General features: G+C 43.2%; 1 protein-coding gene across 1 annotated transcript in view; it reads left to right on the plus strand.

Annotated features, from left to right (window-relative positions):
* Positions 1 to 10,712: 10,712 nt before the first annotated feature.
* Positions 10,713 to 21,104, plus strand: part of UFM1 (ubiquitin fold modifier 1) — a 69,612-nt gene continuing 59,220 nt past the window's right edge. The window contains exon 1 of the mRNA XM_082246784.1: positions 10,713 to 10,841. Within this exon, the coding sequence (XP_082102910.1) occupies positions 10,840 to 10,841 (2 nt within the window). The 5' untranslated portion in view covers positions 10,713 to 10,839. The remainder of the gene's footprint in view (positions 10,842 to 21,104) is intronic.

Consider the following 21,104-nt stretch of genomic DNA (forward strand, 5'->3'; position numbering starts at 1 on the left):
AGTGGTGAGCTGGCAAAACCATTAACAGATTTATTTAACCAATCATTAGTAACAGGAGTCGTCCCGGAAGATTGGAAATTGGCAAATGTCGTGCCCATTCACAAAAAAGGTAGTAGGGAGGAATCGAGCAACTATAGACCAGTGAGTCTGACATCAATAGTAGGCAAATTAATGGAAACCCTATTAAAGGATAGAATTGTGGAACATCTTAAATCCCATGGATTGCAAGATGAAAAACAACATGGGTTTACTTCAGGGAGATCATGTCAAACAAATCTTATAGATTTTTTTGACTGGGTGACTAAAATAATAGACGGTGGAGGTGCAGTAGACATTGCATATCTAGATTTTAGTAAGGCTTTTGACACTGTCCCACATAGAAGACTTATCAATAAACTACAGTCATTGAACATGGACTCCCATATTGTTGAGTGGATTAGGCAGTGGCTGAGTGACAGACAACAGAGGGTTGTAGTCAATGGAGAACATTCAGAACAAGGTCATGTTACCAGTGGGGTACCTCAGGGATCTGTACTGGGACCAATTTTGTTTAATATCTTCATAAGTGATATTGCAAAAGGCCTCGATGGTAAGGTTTGTCTTTTTGCTGATGACACAAAGATATGTAACAGGGTTGATGTTCCTGGAGGGAAATGCCAAATGGAAAAGGATTTAGGAAAACTAGAAGAATGGTCAGAACTCTGGCAACTGAAATTTAATGTGGATAAGTGCAAGATAATGCACCTGGGGCGTAAAAACCCAAGGGCAGAATATAGAATATTTGACACAGTCCTGACCTCAGTATCTGAGGAAAGGGATTTAGGAGTAATTATTTCAGAAGACTTAAAGGTGGGAGGACAATGTAATAGAGCAGCACGAAATGCCAGCAGAATGCTTGGATGTATAGGGAGAGGTATAAGCAGTAGAAAGAGAGAAGTGCTTATGCCGCTGTACAGAACACTGGTGAGACCTCACTTGGAGTATTGTGCGCAGTACTGGAGGCCATATCTCCAGAAGGATATAGATACTCTAGAGAGAGTTCAGAGAAGAGCTACTAAACTAGTACATGGATTACAGGAAAAAACTTACCAGGAAAGGTTAAAGGACCTTAACATGTATAGCTTGGAAGAAAGAAGAGACAGAGGGGATATGATAGAAACCTTTAAATACATAAAGGGAATCAACTCGGTAAAGGAGGAGAGCATATTTAAAAGAAGAAATACTACCACAAGAGGACACCGTTTTAAACTAGAGGGGCAAAGGTTTAAAAGTAATATGAGGAAGTATTACTTTACTGAGAGAGTAGTGGATGCATGGAATAACCTTCCTGCAGAAGTGGTAGCTGCAAATACAGTGAAGGAGTTTAAGCATGCATGGGATAGGCATAAGGCTATCCTTCATATAAGATAGGGCCAGGGACTATTCATAGGATTCAGATATATTGGGCAGACTAGATGGGCCAAATGGTTCTTATCTGCCGACACATTCTATGTTTCTATGTTTCTATGTCTTCATAGATTTGCAGTGGTCTGATACTCCTTCCATTTCAATATTATCGCTTGCAAAGTGCTCCTTGGGATGTTTAAAGCTTGGGAAATCTTTTTGTATCCAAATCCTGCTTTAAACTTCTCCAAAACAGTATCTCGGAGCTGCCTGGTTTGTTCCTTGTTCTTCATGATGCTCTCTGGCAAAAGGTCGAAAAGTTCAAGGGGGCCGAATATTTTCGCAAGGCACTGTGTATATATATATATATATATATATATATATATATATATATATATATCTATCAAGAGAAGTTTTACCATTTAAACTTGGTAGAAGTTAATATTACCACATAGAGATAGAATGTTGATTCATATATAATGGCTTTAACCTCATCCTACAGGTATACCTGTTATGATCAATTACATACTTTCATGATTTATAATAAAGGTTACGTTTTCATTAAGTGGCCTTTTGGTGCGTAGGGAAGCGCACCCTAGTCTAGTTCTAGTTTATCTTGGCTTAAAGATGCATGGTTAAGTAGAGTCTTAGGCTGCCCGTATAATGGTAACTTCTTTATTGATCAGCTAGCAAGCTGGATGCAGGAATTCTCACCGCTGTGATGCTGTATTCTGATGACAGGAATCCTCCGTTGTCAGAATGCACTTATCAGCGCTGCAGCCAGTTGGCTGCAACTGCTGATCAAATGAAAAATGTTCAACATTCCCATTCAACAGAGGTCAATCGTTGGGTCAACTTCTGTAGAGCAGGAATGGTCATAGACCGATTAAAATTCGCCATTCGCCAAAAGTCTCATCTTAACCAGCTGAATTTTGATCCACCTGTGGCCAGCTTAAACCTACATATGGTATGCACTGTACAAAGTCTGCAGGCCTTGTACCCACAACATTCTCCAAATTCTGTCATTTTGTGACAGTCTTATTTATATAAACCTTAAGGATCAATAAAAAAAATCCTGCCACATGTATAGACATCCACAGTGACAGAGAACAGTACATGTCCTTCCACGAGTGTAGATACAAATACAGTCAGTAGCTGAGGAACACTTTGTTGCCAATAAAAAAACATTCAGTGTGAAGTGTGAAAGGTTGTGCTATCCCCCCCCCCCCCCCCCCATTGCTGTCCAGCTGTCAGGAACTGGATCACCTGCTGATGGCACTGTGGTTCCTTGGGAGGAGAGTTGAAATTCAAGTGTCCACCAGCGGGTGTCTCCCAGTAATCATTTTGCAGCTGATGCTGGCTGTTGGGAGGGTATTTAGGTCATCCCCAGTTAGTGTCTCTTGCTCTAGTGTTTTTCTTGCTGACAGATACCTCTAGGAATTATCCAGCTCCTGCTCCTGCCCTTTATGCTGTACACCATATCATGCCGCCTTGTACCTGCTCTCTCTTGTTCCTGATCCTAGTGTTGGTTCCACTTCCCACCTTCTCCCTACTATTACATGACAGTATTAGGACAAAACTCCAGGCTCAAAAGCTTTCATTTTAAAAAAATAAATAACCTACTACAAAGGATAGAATTTTTTTTTGCGTGTACCAAATTACTTTAAAACCTCAGATATTACTTTGTAAAGGTAGCAGGGACATCATCACTGTGCCTAACCTATGAAGAAAACAGAGCTGTGGGAGGGGAACAGCAGCTCTATCAACTACAGGCTGTCTGCGGAAAACAACAGGAGGAGGTGGAGACAGGACCAGTCACCCTGCACAAAGAGAGTGCAGCAGTGACCAGTCTTTATTCCAGGAAGCTCCTGCACAGAGGTAAAATCCACACTGAAATACTGCAAAAATCTGGAAGAAATACACAAAGTACACAAAGATTTAAGGAAGAATACGTGTGAGTCTTGTATTTAGCAAATATTTGTTCAACATGGAGGTCAGCATTAACAAATTTCGGCTGTCACATCCCCAAATGGTTACACAGAATCTGGGACTGTGGGAGGTATGTCAATGTGGGGGGTTACAGCTTAAAGCCCTCAAACATTATATATTTTTAGGCAGAGGCCATGAAGAATAAAATGGTAGGTGTTGCAATTTTTTTTCGTCACAATATTTGCAGAGCCGTTTTTCAAACGCACATTTTTTGGTAAAAATGCACTTTAATGAATTTTAGTGAACACAAGCACAATATAATACTCAATTCTTTGATAAAATATAAAAGATGATGTCATGCTAAGTAAATAGATACCAAACATGTCATGCTTAACATTGAGCCCGCCAGTAGAGCAGCGACAAACAAACTACAGTACATTGAATTATCCATAGGCAACAGTTTAAAAGCCTTTACAGGTTACCAGTTTAGAGTTACACAGGAGATCTGGCCCTAGAATTATTGCGTCACTCTGTTGCGATTTCCGTTTACATATGCATGCGTGACCTACATGTGCGCTTGCTATTGCACATGAGCACAGGGAGTCAGGGGCACTTTATTTTTAATTTTATTTTACACTATCCCTTTATTTATCCTTTTTAACTTAGACTTAAAGCGAGGTTCCGGCCTCAAATACCTTTTTTAAATAAAAATACCCCTATAATACTAATCCATCGCCCTTTACAGAACCGCTATTCTCATACTTACAAGGTGTACAGTATTGGATTTTAGTCAAAATCTTACTTTTAAAAACACTGTCTGGGCGTGACCATCTTAGACGTGGGCATCTGAAGCCACGGTGTAATCTGCTGTGTCCTTCTTCCTGATTCCAGGGAGTGTTCTGGGAGTTCTTCCTGATTCCAGGGAGTGTTCTGGGAGTTCTTGCTGATTCCAGCCTCCTGGGAGTGATGACAAACAGCTCCCAGGATGCAATGCAAAGGCGGAAGTGATGTCGGTGGCCGTGACCACAGAGGGGGGAGGAAGGAGGAAGTGTAATAAAAAATGCCCTGAAAATAAGGTAAGGGACCCCCGAAATAAATTGAAAATGCCAAATTGTTGGTCAGCATAGCGAGCACTCCAGGAATCACTAAAGTTGCAAAATAGGCCGGAACTCCACTTTAACTGCAGACATGACACAAGAGACGGTTAGAAACTGCAGACATCCTGCGGGAGACTTTTAGAGAATGTGAGTATGCAATAGGAGTTGTTGAAGACTGGGGAAATACTTCAGTAGACAGTCATAGAGTGGAGACATAATAAAAGAGACTGTTAGTTAGCACACATTTTGCAAATACATGCGTAAGCGGCAGAGCCGCTCCAAGGCACCCTGATTTTTCTAAAGTCCTAACTCTTGTAAATTTTTGGAAGCACTTTTCTTTGATTTTGTTTTTGTAAATGACAAAAGCATTATATACAGCCATTTGAAATAAATAGACACCATTTTGTACCAGTGTCAAAAATAGTAAAAATCCCATCTCTGCCTTAAATATAACTTTCACCTTGGTTGTGCCCTTAACCAAACTATCAAACCATCCATCGGCTGGTGTCATAACTGATCACATGTGCACCATCATGGTAGTTGAGGATCAAACAGAGGCTAAGATAGCAGCTTCCTTGACTGAAAACGATAGGAGTGTTTAGTTCAGCTTTAAATAGTTTGTCTCAACCCTCAAACTGACACTTTTGTTTGGACATCTTGGTTGGTTAAAGGAAGTTGAAAAATAACAGACTTACTGGTAAAATCACCAGGTGAAATTTACTGAAAATAAAGATTAAAAGGATATCTAATGCAGCCGCCATCTCAGAACTGGCAAGAAAGAATATATATCACACTTTAAGGTTTAATACTTTTCTCAGTGTTGGGGCTGGTTTGCCCTTCAAAACATGGCTTCGGACACGCTTTATTAAAGCTCTCTTAACGCCAGTAAAAGCCCCTGTCACTAAATAAAATAGTTCGCTTACAGTCCTGTTTATACCTTGCATTTGGTTTGCTTCGGCTTCACTTTAAAAATGATAGCCCATGTCGCTTTAGTGATGCTTCAAAGTGTCTTGAAAGCCTCCAAAGAAGTCTATGGCAAAGCTTGCTTCAAGCACCTGCAGCTTTTGAGAGGCTTTAATTCAGCTTTAGCTTTGCTTTGTTTTGGAGAAATTGCAGGTATGAGATATCAACACACACAGGGAATCTGCCAAGCTTCATTAAAGCTTCAAAAAAGCACCACCGAAGCATCATTGAAGCACCACCAAAGCATCATTAACCACTTAAGCCCCGGAGGATTTGGCTGCTCAAAGACCAGGCCCTATTTTGCGATTCGGCACTGTGTGACTTCAATGGACAATTGCCCGGTCATGCGACGCTGTACCCAAATTAAATTGATGTCCTTTTTTTCCTTCAAACAGAGCTTTCTTTTAGTGGTATTTGATCACCTGTGCGATTTTTTTTTTTTGTGCTTTTGAAAAAATAACAATATGTTTCACATTTTTTTATATGAAATTCTCAAAAAAAAATGTCAAAATCCAAATTTTTTAACATTTTAGGGCAATTTGTTTTCTGCTACATATTTTTGGTAAAAAAAATCACAATAAGCGTATTTTTATTGGTTTGCGCAAAAGTTATTGCGTTTACTAACTACGGGAAAGATTTATGTAATTTTTATTGTTTTTTTTTTTAACTAGTAATGGCGGCGATCTGCGATTTTTTTTGCAGGACTGCAACATTGCGGCGGACAGATCGGACCCTTGACTGACATTTTGGACACTTTTGGGGGTACCAGTGACATTACTACAGTAATCAGTGCTATAAATATGCACTGTTACTGTAAAAATTACTCTGGAAGGGAAGGGGTTAACTTTATTGGTGATCAAGGGGTTAAGCGTGTCCCTAGGGGCGTGATTCTAACTGTTAGGGGGCGTGGCTAGTGAAGTATTTACAGAGACAAACGATCCTACATAGCAGGATTGCATAACCTCTGTCATTACTTCAGGGAGAATGACAGACGGCTGTGTTTACATCAGCCCACTGCCTTTCTCCCTCTCCTACGGGAGATCGCGAGTGGCCGCCGGACATCGGAGCCGCTGGTCACACGCACTGGCTAGGCAGGGAACAAGCGGGGGCGGGAGCGCGCCGGCGGCGGTGCGCGCTCGCCCCCTACAGGCTCGTGGGTGAGCAACATAGTACTACGTCACTTTGCCCAGGAGAGGCTGACTGCCGCAGTAAATAGTCGTGCGGCAGTCGGCAAGTGGTTAAAGCACCACGGAAGTATCACAGAAACATTGCAGAAGCATCAGATACGCATCAATAAAGCATGCTGAAGCGGTAGGTGCTTAGTTAGCTTATTTAGTAGAACACAAATCAACACAAGGGACATGACTTACTATCAGTGTAATGTTTTCCGTGTGCTGCTAACTTCAACCTTAGTAGAAATCTTGTGTCCATGCCCCCCGTACCCTCGGAAGCTGTAATCTTCTGTTGTGGCAGTGGTGACCAGAACTGGGCGAGCTGTCACAGACTCTCATCCAAAGTGCCAACAATGCCACCTTTTCCATCACCTCCTCCTTCATTCATAGCAGCCGTACTATCACTTACATTAATGAAAAGCAATCTTTTAATTGAGGATAGGGAAATTAATTATAGGCCCACCTCCTCCATTCATATATTTTGTTCAATTTTCAAAATCTGTAGTAGCGGCTCCTTTGAATGGAGGAGGGGGTTGAAAAGGACGGGCATAATTGGGCACTCTTGATGAGAGACTGTCACAGCTCCCTCTGTTCTATAAATCCTTGCCACTCTGGAAGATTACAGTAGTGGGGGCTCAGAATCAGGAGATATCACACTGAAGGTCAGTCCTGTCCCTTGTGTTGATTTATTTATTTTTTTTAACTTAGGCTTTAAGCTTAACGGTGCTGCAAGACAGCTCTCACGACAGTATCCAGCAGCTGTGAAGGACTTTAGGGAAGATTTTTAGCAGTAGCAGTCACCTGCATACAATTACACATTACTAATATACACTCACTGCCCACTTTATTAGGTACTGTACATCTGCTCAATTGGTTGGTAGCACAAATTGATAATCATCCAGTCACATGGCAGCAACTCAAAGCATTTAGTCATCTAGAGGTGGAGAAGACAACTTGCTAGAATTCAAACCAAGCATTAGAATTGGGAAGAAAGAGGATTTAAGTAACTTTGAACATGGCATGGTTGTTGGTGCCAGGCACACTGGTCTGAGAATTTCAAAAACCGCTGATCTACTGGGATTTTCATGCACAACCATCTCTAGCATTTACAGAGAATGGTCAAAAAATAAATAAAAATATCCAGTGAGCCTCAGTTGTGTGGATGAAAATACCTTGTTGATATCAGAGGTCAGAGGAGAATGGGCAGACTGGTTGGAGATGATAGAATGGCAACCGTAACTCAAAAAAGCACTTGTTACAACCAAGGTATGCAGAATACTATCTCTGAATGCACAACACATTGAGCCTTGAAGCAGATGGGCTACAGCAGCAGAAGACCACACCGGGTGCCACTCCTGTCATCTAAGAACAAGAAACTGAGGCTACAATTGGCACAGGATCACTAAAAGTGGACAATAGAAGATTGAAAAAAGTTGCCTGGTCTGATGCGACATTCAGATGCTAGGGTCAAAATTTGGCGTAAACAATATGAAATTATGGATGCACCTTTGGGATGTGGTGGAATGGGAGATTGCTATCATGGTTGTGAAGCCGACAAATCTGCAGCTATGATGCTATAATTTCTATATGGACCAAAATCTCTGAGGAATGTTTCCAACACCTTGTTGAATCTATGCCATAAAGAATTAAGGCAGTTCTGAAGGCAAAAGGGGGTCCACCCCGGTACTAGCAAGGTGTACAGTAAAACCCTGGATTGAGCCTCGGTTCACATTACTGCGGCTGCGGCGTTCGCATGTAATGTCGGAGCGCACTGCTCCTTTATTACATGCGATCGGCTGTGCGGTGCGAGTTTAGCCATACACTTTGTATGGCTAAATTCGCACCGCACCCGCAGCAAACACGCACAGGACCCTTTTTGGCAGCCGCATCAGGATCGGATCGCACAGCGGTTCACACTTGTGCGATCCGATCCTGTGCGAACTGCAAGATCGCACTGCGATATGCGATCAAACTGGGGGTGTCGTTAAGATTACATTGACACCCCCAGCGTATCACATATGGCAGTGTGCACTGCCGGGGGTGCATTTGCAATGCGGGAACAGGCTGCGGATTCGCAGCCTTCCCGCATCGCATAAGTGTGAACCGGGGCTAAGAGTAACTTGATTTGAAAGCATGTTGCAAGACAAGCAAAATGTTTTGATACATTTTAACTTGATAAACAAGTGATGTCTTGATATACAAGTAGAGCGTCACATCACAACTGAGTATAAAAGAGAAGAGCGGTGCCTCTAAGAGCCGGTTCACACTGCCACGACTTGTCAGGCGACTTGGTCGCCTGACAAGTCCTGCTCCATTCTGTGCAATGGACCCGTTCTAATCAGAGCGACTCAAGTCGCTCCGACTTAGAAAAAGGTTCCTGCACTACTTCGGGGCGACATCGGAGTGGCTTGCATTGACTTCTATTATAGAAGTCATTTGCAAGCCGCGATGAAGTCATACTGCACAGGGCGGCTCAAAGTTGGGACAAAGACTTTGAGTCACCCCAGTGTGAACCGGCTCTTAGTGTAGCAATATGGTTACATTTAATGGAGGTTCAACATTTAGCAGCTCACATGGTTGATGATTAAAACAGGCACATCTGAGTATGCAGGCATCCGGGATAAAGCTGTCCCCATAGACCATCCTCTGCACCACCATCAACGTCATCCCTTCCACACTGCGCTCCACGAGCGCTTCAAGCCTCACTTTCAGATTGCTATACTGCAGGGTCGTCTTCCCGGTCACGACTGCAGACGGTGGTGAGAGCCGGCTTGCAAAGGAACGGTCTTTGTGGACAGCTTTACCCTAGATGCCGTTGTAACGTTAGAAACCCCTACCTCATGAGAATTCCATACCCTCGTCACTTCCTGTTTACAGACATCAATGAACAGCTGAGCAGCATAGCAGTGCGCATGCCCACAGCTCCGGAGGGTAGGGAATTCTCACGGGGTAGACCGCATCAGCTGTTGCCGCGGTAACATTAAAACAGCTCTGCTGCAACATAAAATCATCTCCGCTCCTACCCCTGTCAGTTCCCTGATCTTGGCTACAAAATGTAAAAGCGGCAGGTGTATGAAAATATAAATCACGGAGATCTCGGTACCGTGATTTATATTTTCATAGACCCGCCGCCGCTTTTACATTTAGTAGCCGAGATCAGGGAAGTGACAGGGGTATGAGCGGAGATGATTTTATGTTGCAGCGGCAACAGCTGATGCGGTGTAACGTTTCAAAACTCTACCCATGAAAATTCCCTAGGAGCTCTGAGCATGCGCACTAGTAAGCTGCTCAGCTGTTCAATGACGTAGGTGCACCGGAAATGACGAGGGTAGGGAATTTTCACGGGTATGTTTTTTTCACAGAACACCGGCATTCTTCATCAGTTGATAAATTTTGTACCTTCATTAAATGAAACCATATTGCTACACCTCTCTTCTCTTTTATTGAGGCGCCTCTCTTCTCTTTTATACTCTGTAGCTCCTGTGGGATTTTGCTTCTAATTCTCTTGTGGAGGCGCCATTTGTGGATGCACATTTTATGGTTACACAACCTATCACATTGCAATAATCTTTTTATATGGATTATAAACTGAAGGACTCATAAATAAATTGTTGTGGAGCAAATCATCTGAGTTTACATTATTTCTTATGGGGAAATTTGCTTCGATATACACGCATGTTTCCGGAATGAATTTTGCTCGCAACCCAAGGTTTTACTGTACTTAATAAAGCAGCTGGTGAGTGTATATGGTTCTGTGTTCCAAAAAAATATGAATAAGAATAATACACTTCAACTTTTTTTTGTTTTCCAATAAACACTTTAGCTTTAAGCTGCCTTAGCTAGTATTAACTTCTACAGGTTTGTATTGAATATATATCTCCTCATTAAATCCTCTTCTACACAGATACAACTTCTGCCCTTATGAAATATGGCCGCGCCGTTCACACTGCTGTTGACGTCATGCCTTACAATGATTCATATTCTTATGAACACGTAGAAACATAGAAGGACCCCATGGGTCTTTCCGTGCCGGGTGCTGTTCTATAGCGCCTGCCAAATTGAAAACATATTGCGTTTTATTCTATTAAAGCTAAGCCGGTTGGAGAATTAATATCAGTCAGAGTATAGTACGATGAAGCTGGCGTGATAGGAAACGTCTCTTGTTATTGCAGTTATGCCGATGAAATAGGTCAGGCGTGTTTATGGGCAGCCCTGAAGTGAGGAAGCCTAGGCGGGTGACGTCAGTCCCGGTGTGGCAGCATCTTGTGTAGAGTGAGGAGAGGAGTGTGTACAAGATGTAAGTAATGGGGGGCTCTGAGGGGGAAGCCGGGCTGCTGTGGTGGATGAATGGAGGGGGGCACAGACATTCAGGCACAGCTGGGTAGGAGTGGAGCTCCCAGTCCGGACATCTGCTGCCTGCCCATGTCCTGGAATGTGGTGAACCTGCCAGGGGGCTGCCATTGCTATTTGCTCCTGTACTGTCATCTCCTTCCTTTCCAGCAAGCCCACATCCTGCAATTCACCAATGGCAGCCCTCACATTTACACTCACACTATGGTGGGCTGTGCTGGAGTTTATATGCAGCTGCAGATTGTTTTTATAGTTTTGAATAGTGTATGGAAGGGTTAACCCCCCCCCCCTTTTTTGTTTGTTTGTGCTGTCTGTGTCTATTTGGGAAATTTCCCCTCATTTCCTGTCTCAGATGCCACAGGAAGTTAGAGGAAATCAGGGTTGCACCGATGCTGTTTTTTCATCGGCGAGTACCAGTACCGACCGATACTTTGCAGTGCGATTTGCGTCAATACAGAATAAATGGGTGCAAATCACACTGCAAAGAATCGCTTGCGATTTGAACAGGAATGCGGTGCGATTCCTGTCCAAATCACATGAGATTTCCCCCACCGCTCCTGTGTGTATAGAAAGGGAAACGCCATCTTCAGCCCCAGAAAGGTTTCGCCCCCTTAATGACCAGGCCATTTTTTGCGTTTCGGCACTGCGTTGCTTTAACTGACAATTGCACGGACGTGCGACGATGTACCCAAATACAATTTATGTTCTTTTTTTGCCCACAAATAGAGCTTTTTTTTGGTGGTATTTGATCACATCTGCGGTTTTTAGATTTTGCGCTATAAACAAAAAAAGAGCGACAATTATGAAAACAAACAATTTTTTACTTTCTGCTAGAAAACATTCCCAATAAGAAAATGTAAAAAAATCAAATTTTCTTTATCGGTTTAGGCCAATTTGTATTCTGCTACATATTTTTGGTAACAAAAAGTCCCAAAAAGCGTATATTAATTGGTTTGCGCAAAAGTTATAGCGTTTACAAACTATGGGATAGATTTTTGGACTTTTTATTTTTTTGCTTTTATTAGTAATGGCGGCGATCAGCGATTTTTAGCGGGATTGCGGCGGACAAATATGACACTAAGTGACACATTTTGGGGACCAGTGACACCAATACAGTGATCAGTGTTAAATAATATGCACTGTTACTGGATAAATTATACTGGCAGGGAAGGGGTTAACACTGGGGGTGATCAAGGGGTTAAGTGTGAGCCTAGATTGTGCTTATTTAACTGTGGGGGGGGCTCTTTGAAAGGCACACAGAGACCGGTGTTTCAGCTTAGCGGAGACACTCAATTGTGCCTGTGTGACAGAAGAGCGGCCTGCTTTGTTTACATAGGCAGGCAGCTCTCCTGTCAGTTTCCCTGAAGATTGCGGGAGGCTGGTGGCGATCGCGCCCGCTCCTCCCGCTGTGTCTAATCACAGCGGGAGTGCGGCTCCGGCGGTGTGCGCGACGCTGAGACCACATTATTATTATTATTATTTCAGGTACTTATATAGCGCTGTCAATTTACACAGCGCTTTACATATACATTGCACATTCACATCAGTCCCTGCCCTCAAGGAGCTTACAATCTAAGGTCCCTAACTCACATTCATACATACACAGTAGGGCCAATTATTTTATACAGGATCCAATTAACCTACCAGCATGTCTTTGGAGTGTGGGAGGAAACCGGAGTACCCGGAGGAAACCCACGCAGGCACAGGGAGAACATGCAAACTCCAGGCAGGTAGTGTTGTGGTTGAGATTCGAACCAGCGACCCTCTTGCTAGGTGAAAGTGCTAACCACGACACTACTGTGCCGCCCACCACATGCACATATTCACTTAGATCTACGTGATTTTGCGCAGCCGAGCCGCCCTGCCACAGTAAATCTGCATGGGGCGGTCAGTAAGTGGTTAAATTTGTTGTAAACTGCTGCACTTTTTTTTTTTTTTTCTCTTACCTGCAAGGCAAAGGCATAGTGTCCTAGTATGCATCGCATACTAGGACATTATGTGAAATTTACCTCAAAACGAAGCATTCCAGCAATATAATGTCATCGCTCGAGATGGCTCCCATCTTCACTCGGTCTTCCTTCCGGGTTCGCAGACTCCGGCTCTGTGACTGGCCAGAGCCGCAATGACATCACTCCCGTGCTAACATGGTCATGGAACGGGCTGCCGTTCCTTCAGAGCGCATGCGCCAGTGATGTCACGTGGCTGCATGTACAGTAAATATCTCCTAAACAGTGCATGTTTAGGAGATGTTTACAGTGCCTATAGGTAAGCCTTATTATTGGCTTACCTATTGGTAAAACGTAAAGATGGAAGTTTAATTTCCCTTTAAATAATGTTATAACTCACATTAAGTACATATCTGCTCAAATGCAAAATCTGCATAGGTGTCCCGATCCCGCCGATAATAGAAAATGTAGGCGCTCACTATAGATGGGCTCAGGTGTGTTCGGGATCCCACCTGTCTGATCCTCCAGGAAGCCGGCACTGCACACGGCAATCACAGGCAGTTAACCCCCATACACACGATCAGATTATGGAACGATCTGTCGTCCGTTTCTTGTGGCATGCTAGTCTGATGTGGAAAGTGAAGTGGTTATTTTCATACGAATTTTCCCGTACGACAGAATTCTACTTCAGAAGTGATGTCATGTGTTGGATTGTTTTGTATGTGTTCTTTCATCTCTGAGCATGCCTAGTCTTGCTCATAAGATTTTTTTCCATCGAAATCTGTACTAATGAGACGAAAATCGGACGTTGTTTTGACGGACGACAAAAATGATATAGCCTGCACATCAGGACTTTGTCGGCCGAAAAGTCGGAGTCGGCTGTCGAAAGCACCATACTAACAATCCGAAAATCGGCAGATCGGTCGTCGGACGAATTTATCCTACAGATTTTCTTACTGTGTGTACGGGCCTTAAAGAGGTTGTAAACCCATACAACTTTTTTTTTTTTTTTTTTTTTGCAACCTGTAAGAGAAACACATAATGAGCTAGTATGCATACTTACCTTAGAACGAGCCCCCGCCATGCCGCCCGCTTACCTGTATCTGTCTTCCGGGATCGCTGCATCCGGCCATCTGATTGGCCGGAGCCGCGGTGACGTCACTCCCGCGCACGCGCGCGGGAGCCGACAGTCACGGCACGGGGCTCTGAAGAAACGGCACCAGCGGCCGTTCCTTCAGAGCGCATGCGCCAGTGACGTCACTGGCTGCATGTAAGGTAAATATCTCCTAAACGGTACATGTTTAGGAGATATTTACAGTACCTATAGGTAAAACTTATCATAGGCTTACCTATAGGTACAAGTGTCAGAGGAAGGTTTACTTCCTCTTTAAGACATTCCCTGATCTGTGCAGCTTTGGACCAAGAAATGTCTCCCTGCCTGTGATAAGCCATGTGCAGTGTCAGCTTCCTGGTGGAACCCTGAACATTCCCAAGCCCAATCCTAGTGCTCACAGGGCTGGAAGATAAGTTCTGGGACCCCTGTGGGTGTAGGGCGGAATTGATGTCAGCTTGGGGTGGACCACCTTTACATCTCCTCCAGCCCTGTGAGCGCTTAGAGCCGCTGTGATTTTCTATCAGCAGCAGGATGGGGATACTATGCAGATTTTGCATTTGACCAGATATGTACTTAATAGGAATTAAAACATTTTTAATAAACTGCCCACTAGCTTTCCATATACTGTGTGTGTGTGTGTGTATATATGTATGTGTATATATATATATATATATACACACACACACACGCGTACGCTGGGGTGAATCGCACCACATTTCTGATCAAATCACATGCAATTCTTTACAGTGCGTTTTGCGCCCATTCATTTTGTATTGACACAAATCGCACCCCAAAGCATCAGTAGCATTTGCTCAAGTATCTGTACTCGTGCAAATGCTCCCGAAATGGATACTTTGTGGTGCGGTTTGCATCAATACAAAATTAATGGGTGCAAATCGCACTACGTTGATACTCGCGTAAATGCTTGGTATCTGCACTGATACTGGTATTGGTGGATCCCTAGAGGAAATCTCCCACAGTCAAGGGAATGCCCCTCTTAGACAGGTGTCCCCATCCACAGATCTCCCCCAGAGTTCTGGAAACAACTCTAAGGTCCCTTTCACACTGGTGTGCTTAAAAACGCGGTATGCGTTTTCCAAAAACTTTTTTTTGATGAGTTTTCTGGATTCCTGACTTTTAGCATGCACCTGTGAAGCTCAGACATATGACAAAAAATGCACCGTGAGTGCATTTTTGATGTGTTTTGCATTAACTTCAGTGGGGAGGTGCGTTTTTGATGTGCGTTCTAAAAATGCAGCATGCAGAACTTTTGCATTGGTGTGAAGGGTTCCGTAGGATTTAAAGTAGGGATCGACCGATTATCGGCAACACCGATATATCGGGGGCCGATATGCACTTTCCCTGATATATCGGAATCAGCCCCGGAGTTTTGGCAAAGTGCTTGTACCGGAGTGATGCCTGCAGCTAGAGGCATCACCCCAGTACCGGTGTCCATAGCCGACAGTCGGATGACTTGTAATGACAACCGATGGGGCTGAGAATCCGCTCGGCTGTCATTACAAGGAGCGAGAGGGGACGTCCCCCCCTCCCGCTGCGGCTTGCCCGGGTCTCCCCTCCCACCGGGAGACCCAGGCATCCTTCCTCCACGGCCACCGAAGGGAAGACCCGATAAAAGCCGCATTCGGCTCTGATTGGGTCTCCATGTAAAAAACCTGGAAGTGATGTCATGACATCACTTCCGGGTACTCGGCGCCGAATTAAAAAAAAAAACAGCATTCAAAACAGCCAAACTTGGCGTTTTGAATGCTTTTAAGTGCAGAGGAGGGCTTTGAGGGTCTTTTACCCCCAGATCCCTCCACAACAGTACCTGTGAAAAAAAAAAATGTTTTAAATGTCTGAAAATATCAGCCGATACCGATATCGAATGACCAAAATATCGGTATCGGCATTAAAAAAAACGATATCGGTCGATCACTAATTTAAAGGATACATTTTTCATGCATTTTAGTTCAGCTTCAATACCAGGCACATTCACCCCCCCCCCCCTCCTGCCCAGGCCAATTTTTAGCTTTCAGTGCTATCGCACTTTGAATGACAATTGCACAGTCATGAAACACTAATCTCGTATGACATTTTTATAATTTTATTTTTACATACTTTCTTTTTCTTTTAAACACCACTGGGTTTTTATTTTTTGCTAAATAAACAAAAAAAGACCACACATTTTGTAAAAAGGTGTTTTTGTTAGTTTAGTAAAATTTTGCAAATAATCTTTCATCATAAATTTTGGCCAAAATGTATTCTGCTACATTTCTTTGGTGCATGTATAATATTTAGACTGTAGGAAAGGTATAGGGTCCACAAACTATGGTATATATCTGAAAATTGATCAGTCTTGATGAACTGACGGCCTATCTCATTTCTTGAGGTTCCAAAACGCCATGACAGTACAAATGTCTCCCAAATGACCCCTTTTTGGAAAGTAGACAGTCCAAGGTATTTAGTAAGAGGAATGGAAAGTTTTTTTGAAGTTGTCATTTTCTATCCCAATTTTTGGATAGCAAAGACATTTTAAGAAATTGTTTCCCCCCCCCCCCCTTTTTTTCTTTTTTCTTTTTTCTTTTTATACATACTGTCACCAGTGCAGTGCAGCATCATCATATAACTGGTGTAGTGGTGATCAGGAATACTGACTGGTGACAGTATGTAAACATTTTTTTTTTTAATACTGTGACCAGAGCACATTATGAATTCACTGGTATAAGCAACCATTTTCACTGAATGAAATGGATTCATTCAGTGTGTGTATGGTTGTGATTGGCCACGTTCAATCATATGGTACAGATGGGCTGTGATTGGCCTTGTATGTATCATGTGATCACAGTGACCAATCACAGATAGCAACACAATTGTACATAATTAATGGCATGAATCAAAGCTATTCATTGATCTGTCGTAATTGGTCACAACGTTCACATGGTACCAGCAGCAGGCCGGTACAGGGATCAGCCATTGGCTGTGTCCACTGACAGATCGTGCCGCAGCGCAACCCTTGGGGAGCGCGCGAGGTGCGTTCCAGGAGGACATCACATGATGTCCATCTGGGACGACAAAGGTACCGCTCAGCCATCGTTTCACAATAGGCTTGGTGGGGAGTGGCTGAACACCAGAAGCACATCAAAAACATCAATGGGAAAGGGCTCTAAGAGCTCATTTACACTAGCAGTTGGGGGACAGTGAAATGACACGACTGAGCCTTGTTTTTGCTTCCCCTCTACTGCCCCCCCCCTAGCTGGAAAGGCAGCACCGGGGGTGTACACATTCTGCAGCCACAAATCAAGTTATACTACAGATGTAAACACAGCTTTGGCCCTTACCTCCTCTGCCACCAATCCTCCCAATCTTTTTCCTTTTTCTGGAGCTGGTTTTTCTCCTGACTGGTCCTGTAAATCAGACTTCTCTCTCTGACCACCAACTAAATGAGGGAACACAGAGATCACTATTAAGCGGAGATAAGAGGGGCTAAAATATTAATAGAAAATCTGTAGAAACATCAGCATGTTTAGTTTTTTTTTTTTTATTGTAGAAAACTAAACTTCCAATTTACACTGATCAGCCATTACTTTATGACCACAGGTTAAGTGAATACCGTTGATTATGGCCTGACTGGGTCAGAGCTAATCCAAAATAGCATCTCTTGTAGGAAGTTCCCGGTCTGCAGTGGCCTGGGCCGACCGAAAGTGGTCTAAGGAAGATAAACCACTGACAGGGTCATTCATAGGTGGCCAAGGCTCATTAAAGCACACGTGGAGTAAAGGCTGACTCGGGTAGTCCAATGCAGTAGAAGAGCTACTGTGGTTCAATTTGCTGATTCTGAAAGAAAAGGTATCAGAACACACAATGCATTGTTGTTGTGTACGCAGTCACAGAGTGGTCAGGGTGCCCATGCTGACCAGTGTTCACGGCCAAAACCAGCTACAATGGGCACGTGAGAATCACAACTGGACCACAGAGCAATGGAAGAAGGTGGCCTGGTCTTCTAAAACACATTTTCTTTTACATTATGTGGATGGCTGGGTGTGTCGCTTACCTGGGAAAGAGATGGCACCAGGATGCAGTATGGGAAGAAGGCAAGCTGGCAGAGGCAGTGTGATGCTTTGGGCAATGTTTTGCTGGGAAACCTTGGGTCTTACTATTCATTTGCTTGTACCACCTACCTAAACATTGTTGCTGACCGACTACACCCCTTCATGGAAAGGATACTTCCCTAATGGCAGTGGCCTCTTTTAGCAGAATAATGCACCCTGCCACACTGCAAGAATGGTTTGAGGAACACAACGAGTTTGAGGCGATGACTTGGCCACCAAATTCTCCAGATCTCAATCCAATTAAACATCTGCGGGATATGCTGAAAAAAAACAAGTCTGATCCATGTAGGCCCCAACTCACAACTTAAAGAATCTGCTACTGATGGCTTGGTGCCACTTCAGATACCACAGCATACCTTTAGAGGTGTAGTGGTGTCCATGTCTCAATGGGTCAGGGCTTTTCTGGGGGGACCTACTCAATATTAGGTAGGCGGTCATAAAGTTATGGTTGATTGATGTATTTCAGTGTCTCTGATCATAAATAAATATTTTATATCTTTACAAAATCTTATTTTGTGGTAATAAAGTGGCTAGCTTTTAGACTGCAGATAATACAACAGCTAACACTTTATAAACAGTCACAGCAACAGTTTTAATGGACAGTTTGTTCACTTAACCACTTGAGCTCTGGAAGGTTTTACCCCCTTCATGACCAGGCCATTTTTGCTATTTAGCACTGCGCTACTTTAACTGGTAATTGCTCGGTCATGCAACACTGTACCCAGAGGAAATGTATATCATTTTTTTTTTCACACAGAGCTTTCTTTTGGTGGTATTTGATCACCACTGTTTTATTTTTTTTTTTATAGCGATATAAATGATAAAAGACAAATTTTGAAAAAACAAAACCAAAAAACAATACTTTTTTTCTTCCTGCTATAAAACATATCCAATAAAAAAAAATGTCTTCATAAAAAATTAAAGGAACATTTTTTAATCAGAGTATAGCAAAGTCAATTAAACTCCTGGGATATTGATCTGGTCAGTTAACCACTTCACGCCTGCCCTATAGGCAATTAACGGCGGAAGGTGGTTACCTTATCCTGACCTGCCGTCATATGACGTCAGCAGGATAATGCACTCTGCGCGCCCCCGTGGCGCATCTCCAATCTCGGTAAAGAGCCTACTGATGTAGGCTCTTTACCATGTGACCAGCTGTGTCCAATCACAGCTGGTCACATAGTAAATAGGAAGAGCCGTTGATCGGATTTCCTCAGTTCGTGCCTGACAGGCACGACTAGAGTAGAGCCAATCGGCGTCTCTCCTCACAGGGGTGGGTCTGCACAGGTAACCTCACAGGGGTGGGTCTGCACAGGTAATCGGAGCATTGATTACCAGTGCAGACCCTGGGGGGTGCCACTAGAGCCACCAGGGATGCCCACCATGGCCACCAGGGATGGCAATCAGGGCTCAGGGAGCCTGCCAGTGGTGCCCTCCCTATCATTGCTGCCCACCATTGCCATCTATCATTGCTGCCCACCAGTGCCTCCTATCAGTGCCCACCAGTGCCTCCTATCAGTGCCGCCCATCAGTGTTGCCTATCAGTGCCCGTCAGTGCCACCCATTAGTGCCCACCAGTGCTGCATATCAGTGCCACATATCAGTGCTGCATATCGGTGCCACCCCATCAGTGCCTCCTCATCAGTGCCTGTCAGTGCAGCCTCATCAGTGCTCATCGGTGCAGGAAAAACTTATCTATTTAGAAAATTTTATAACATAAGCAAAAAAAAACTTTTTTTTTTTTTTTTAACTTTTCGGTCTTTTTTTGTGTACCAAAAAAGAAAAAACCTTGCGGTGATCAAATACCACCAAAAGAAAGCTCTATTTGTGGGGAAAAAATGACATAAATTTGGTTTAGGTACAATGTTGCATGAACGCGCAATTGTCATTCAAAATGCAACAACGCTAAAAGCTGAAAATTGGCCTGGGCAGGAAGGGGGTGTAACTTTCCTATATTGAAGTGGTTAAGTATCACAGGGGGTTGTTAATCTGTAATTGATTCATATATTCATTATCAGGGTGTTCCTGGGGAATTGGATAACAAATTATAAACCTACTTAACTTTTGAAGTGTAATGCAAGGCAAGTGGTATGGATTAAGTAGTTGGACCCTGTAGAAAGCATTATAAAGTTTTGCTTTGGCTAAGTTACACATAGCTATGAGCTGACAAGCTTGAGCACTTTCTTAGCACCCTTGTACCTGTGAGCAAGGCTGCCATCATGAAGTATAAATGTATATTGTGCATCTCCCTACTTGGCTTGCAGGTTGACTTCTTGCAGTGTTGGAAATAAGCAGACACTTGTCTTATTTTCAAGATCTCTTCCCTGATTAGCTGCACTCAGTGGTCTAGAAAAGAGAGATTCAAATGTACATAGTAATCAGCAGAAGTCATCAAATTATATTTTTTATGTAATGTTGGATCTGATTGGAATATTTTATTAAAAAGTATTGCTTTAGGACAGACAGAAGGCATTTATACAAAATTGGATGCTGTTATGTTAACTACCAGCCTGTAAATCCCCTTCATTACCAGGCCAGAATTTAGTCTTTAGTACTTTGGCAGTTTCACGAAATATTACTTGTTCGTGCAACAATGAACCTAAATACATTTATATCATTTTTTGGAGACCGAGCTTTCTTTTGATGGTATTTAACCACTTGCTGACGGCAGCTCTGTGCAGAATTACATATATTTCTATCATATATATATATATATATATATATATATATATATATATATATATATATATATATATATATATATATATATATATATTCCAGCACTTCCGCCTGCAGGGGCCGCACGCGCACCGCCGGCTGACCGCTTCTGCTGTGATTTTTCACAGCAGAAGCTGATTTTAAGGTGCCAGGCACTCAATGTCCTACAGCACCCGCCAATGGTCGGTAGACAACACAGAATGGTGACCTGACCTGCCTAGGTAAACAAGGCAGAACTCCCTTCTGACAGAGGGGAAGGGATGGGTACTGTCACTGTGTTCCTGCAAAGCAGAGAATAAATTCCATCTCTTACCCTAGTAAAA

This window comes from Pelophylax lessonae, assembly GCF_965119305.1.
Source record: "Pelophylax lessonae genome assembly, chromosome: 2".
Classification (NCBI taxonomy): Eukaryota; Metazoa; Chordata; class Amphibia; order Anura; family Ranidae; genus Pelophylax; species Pelophylax lessonae.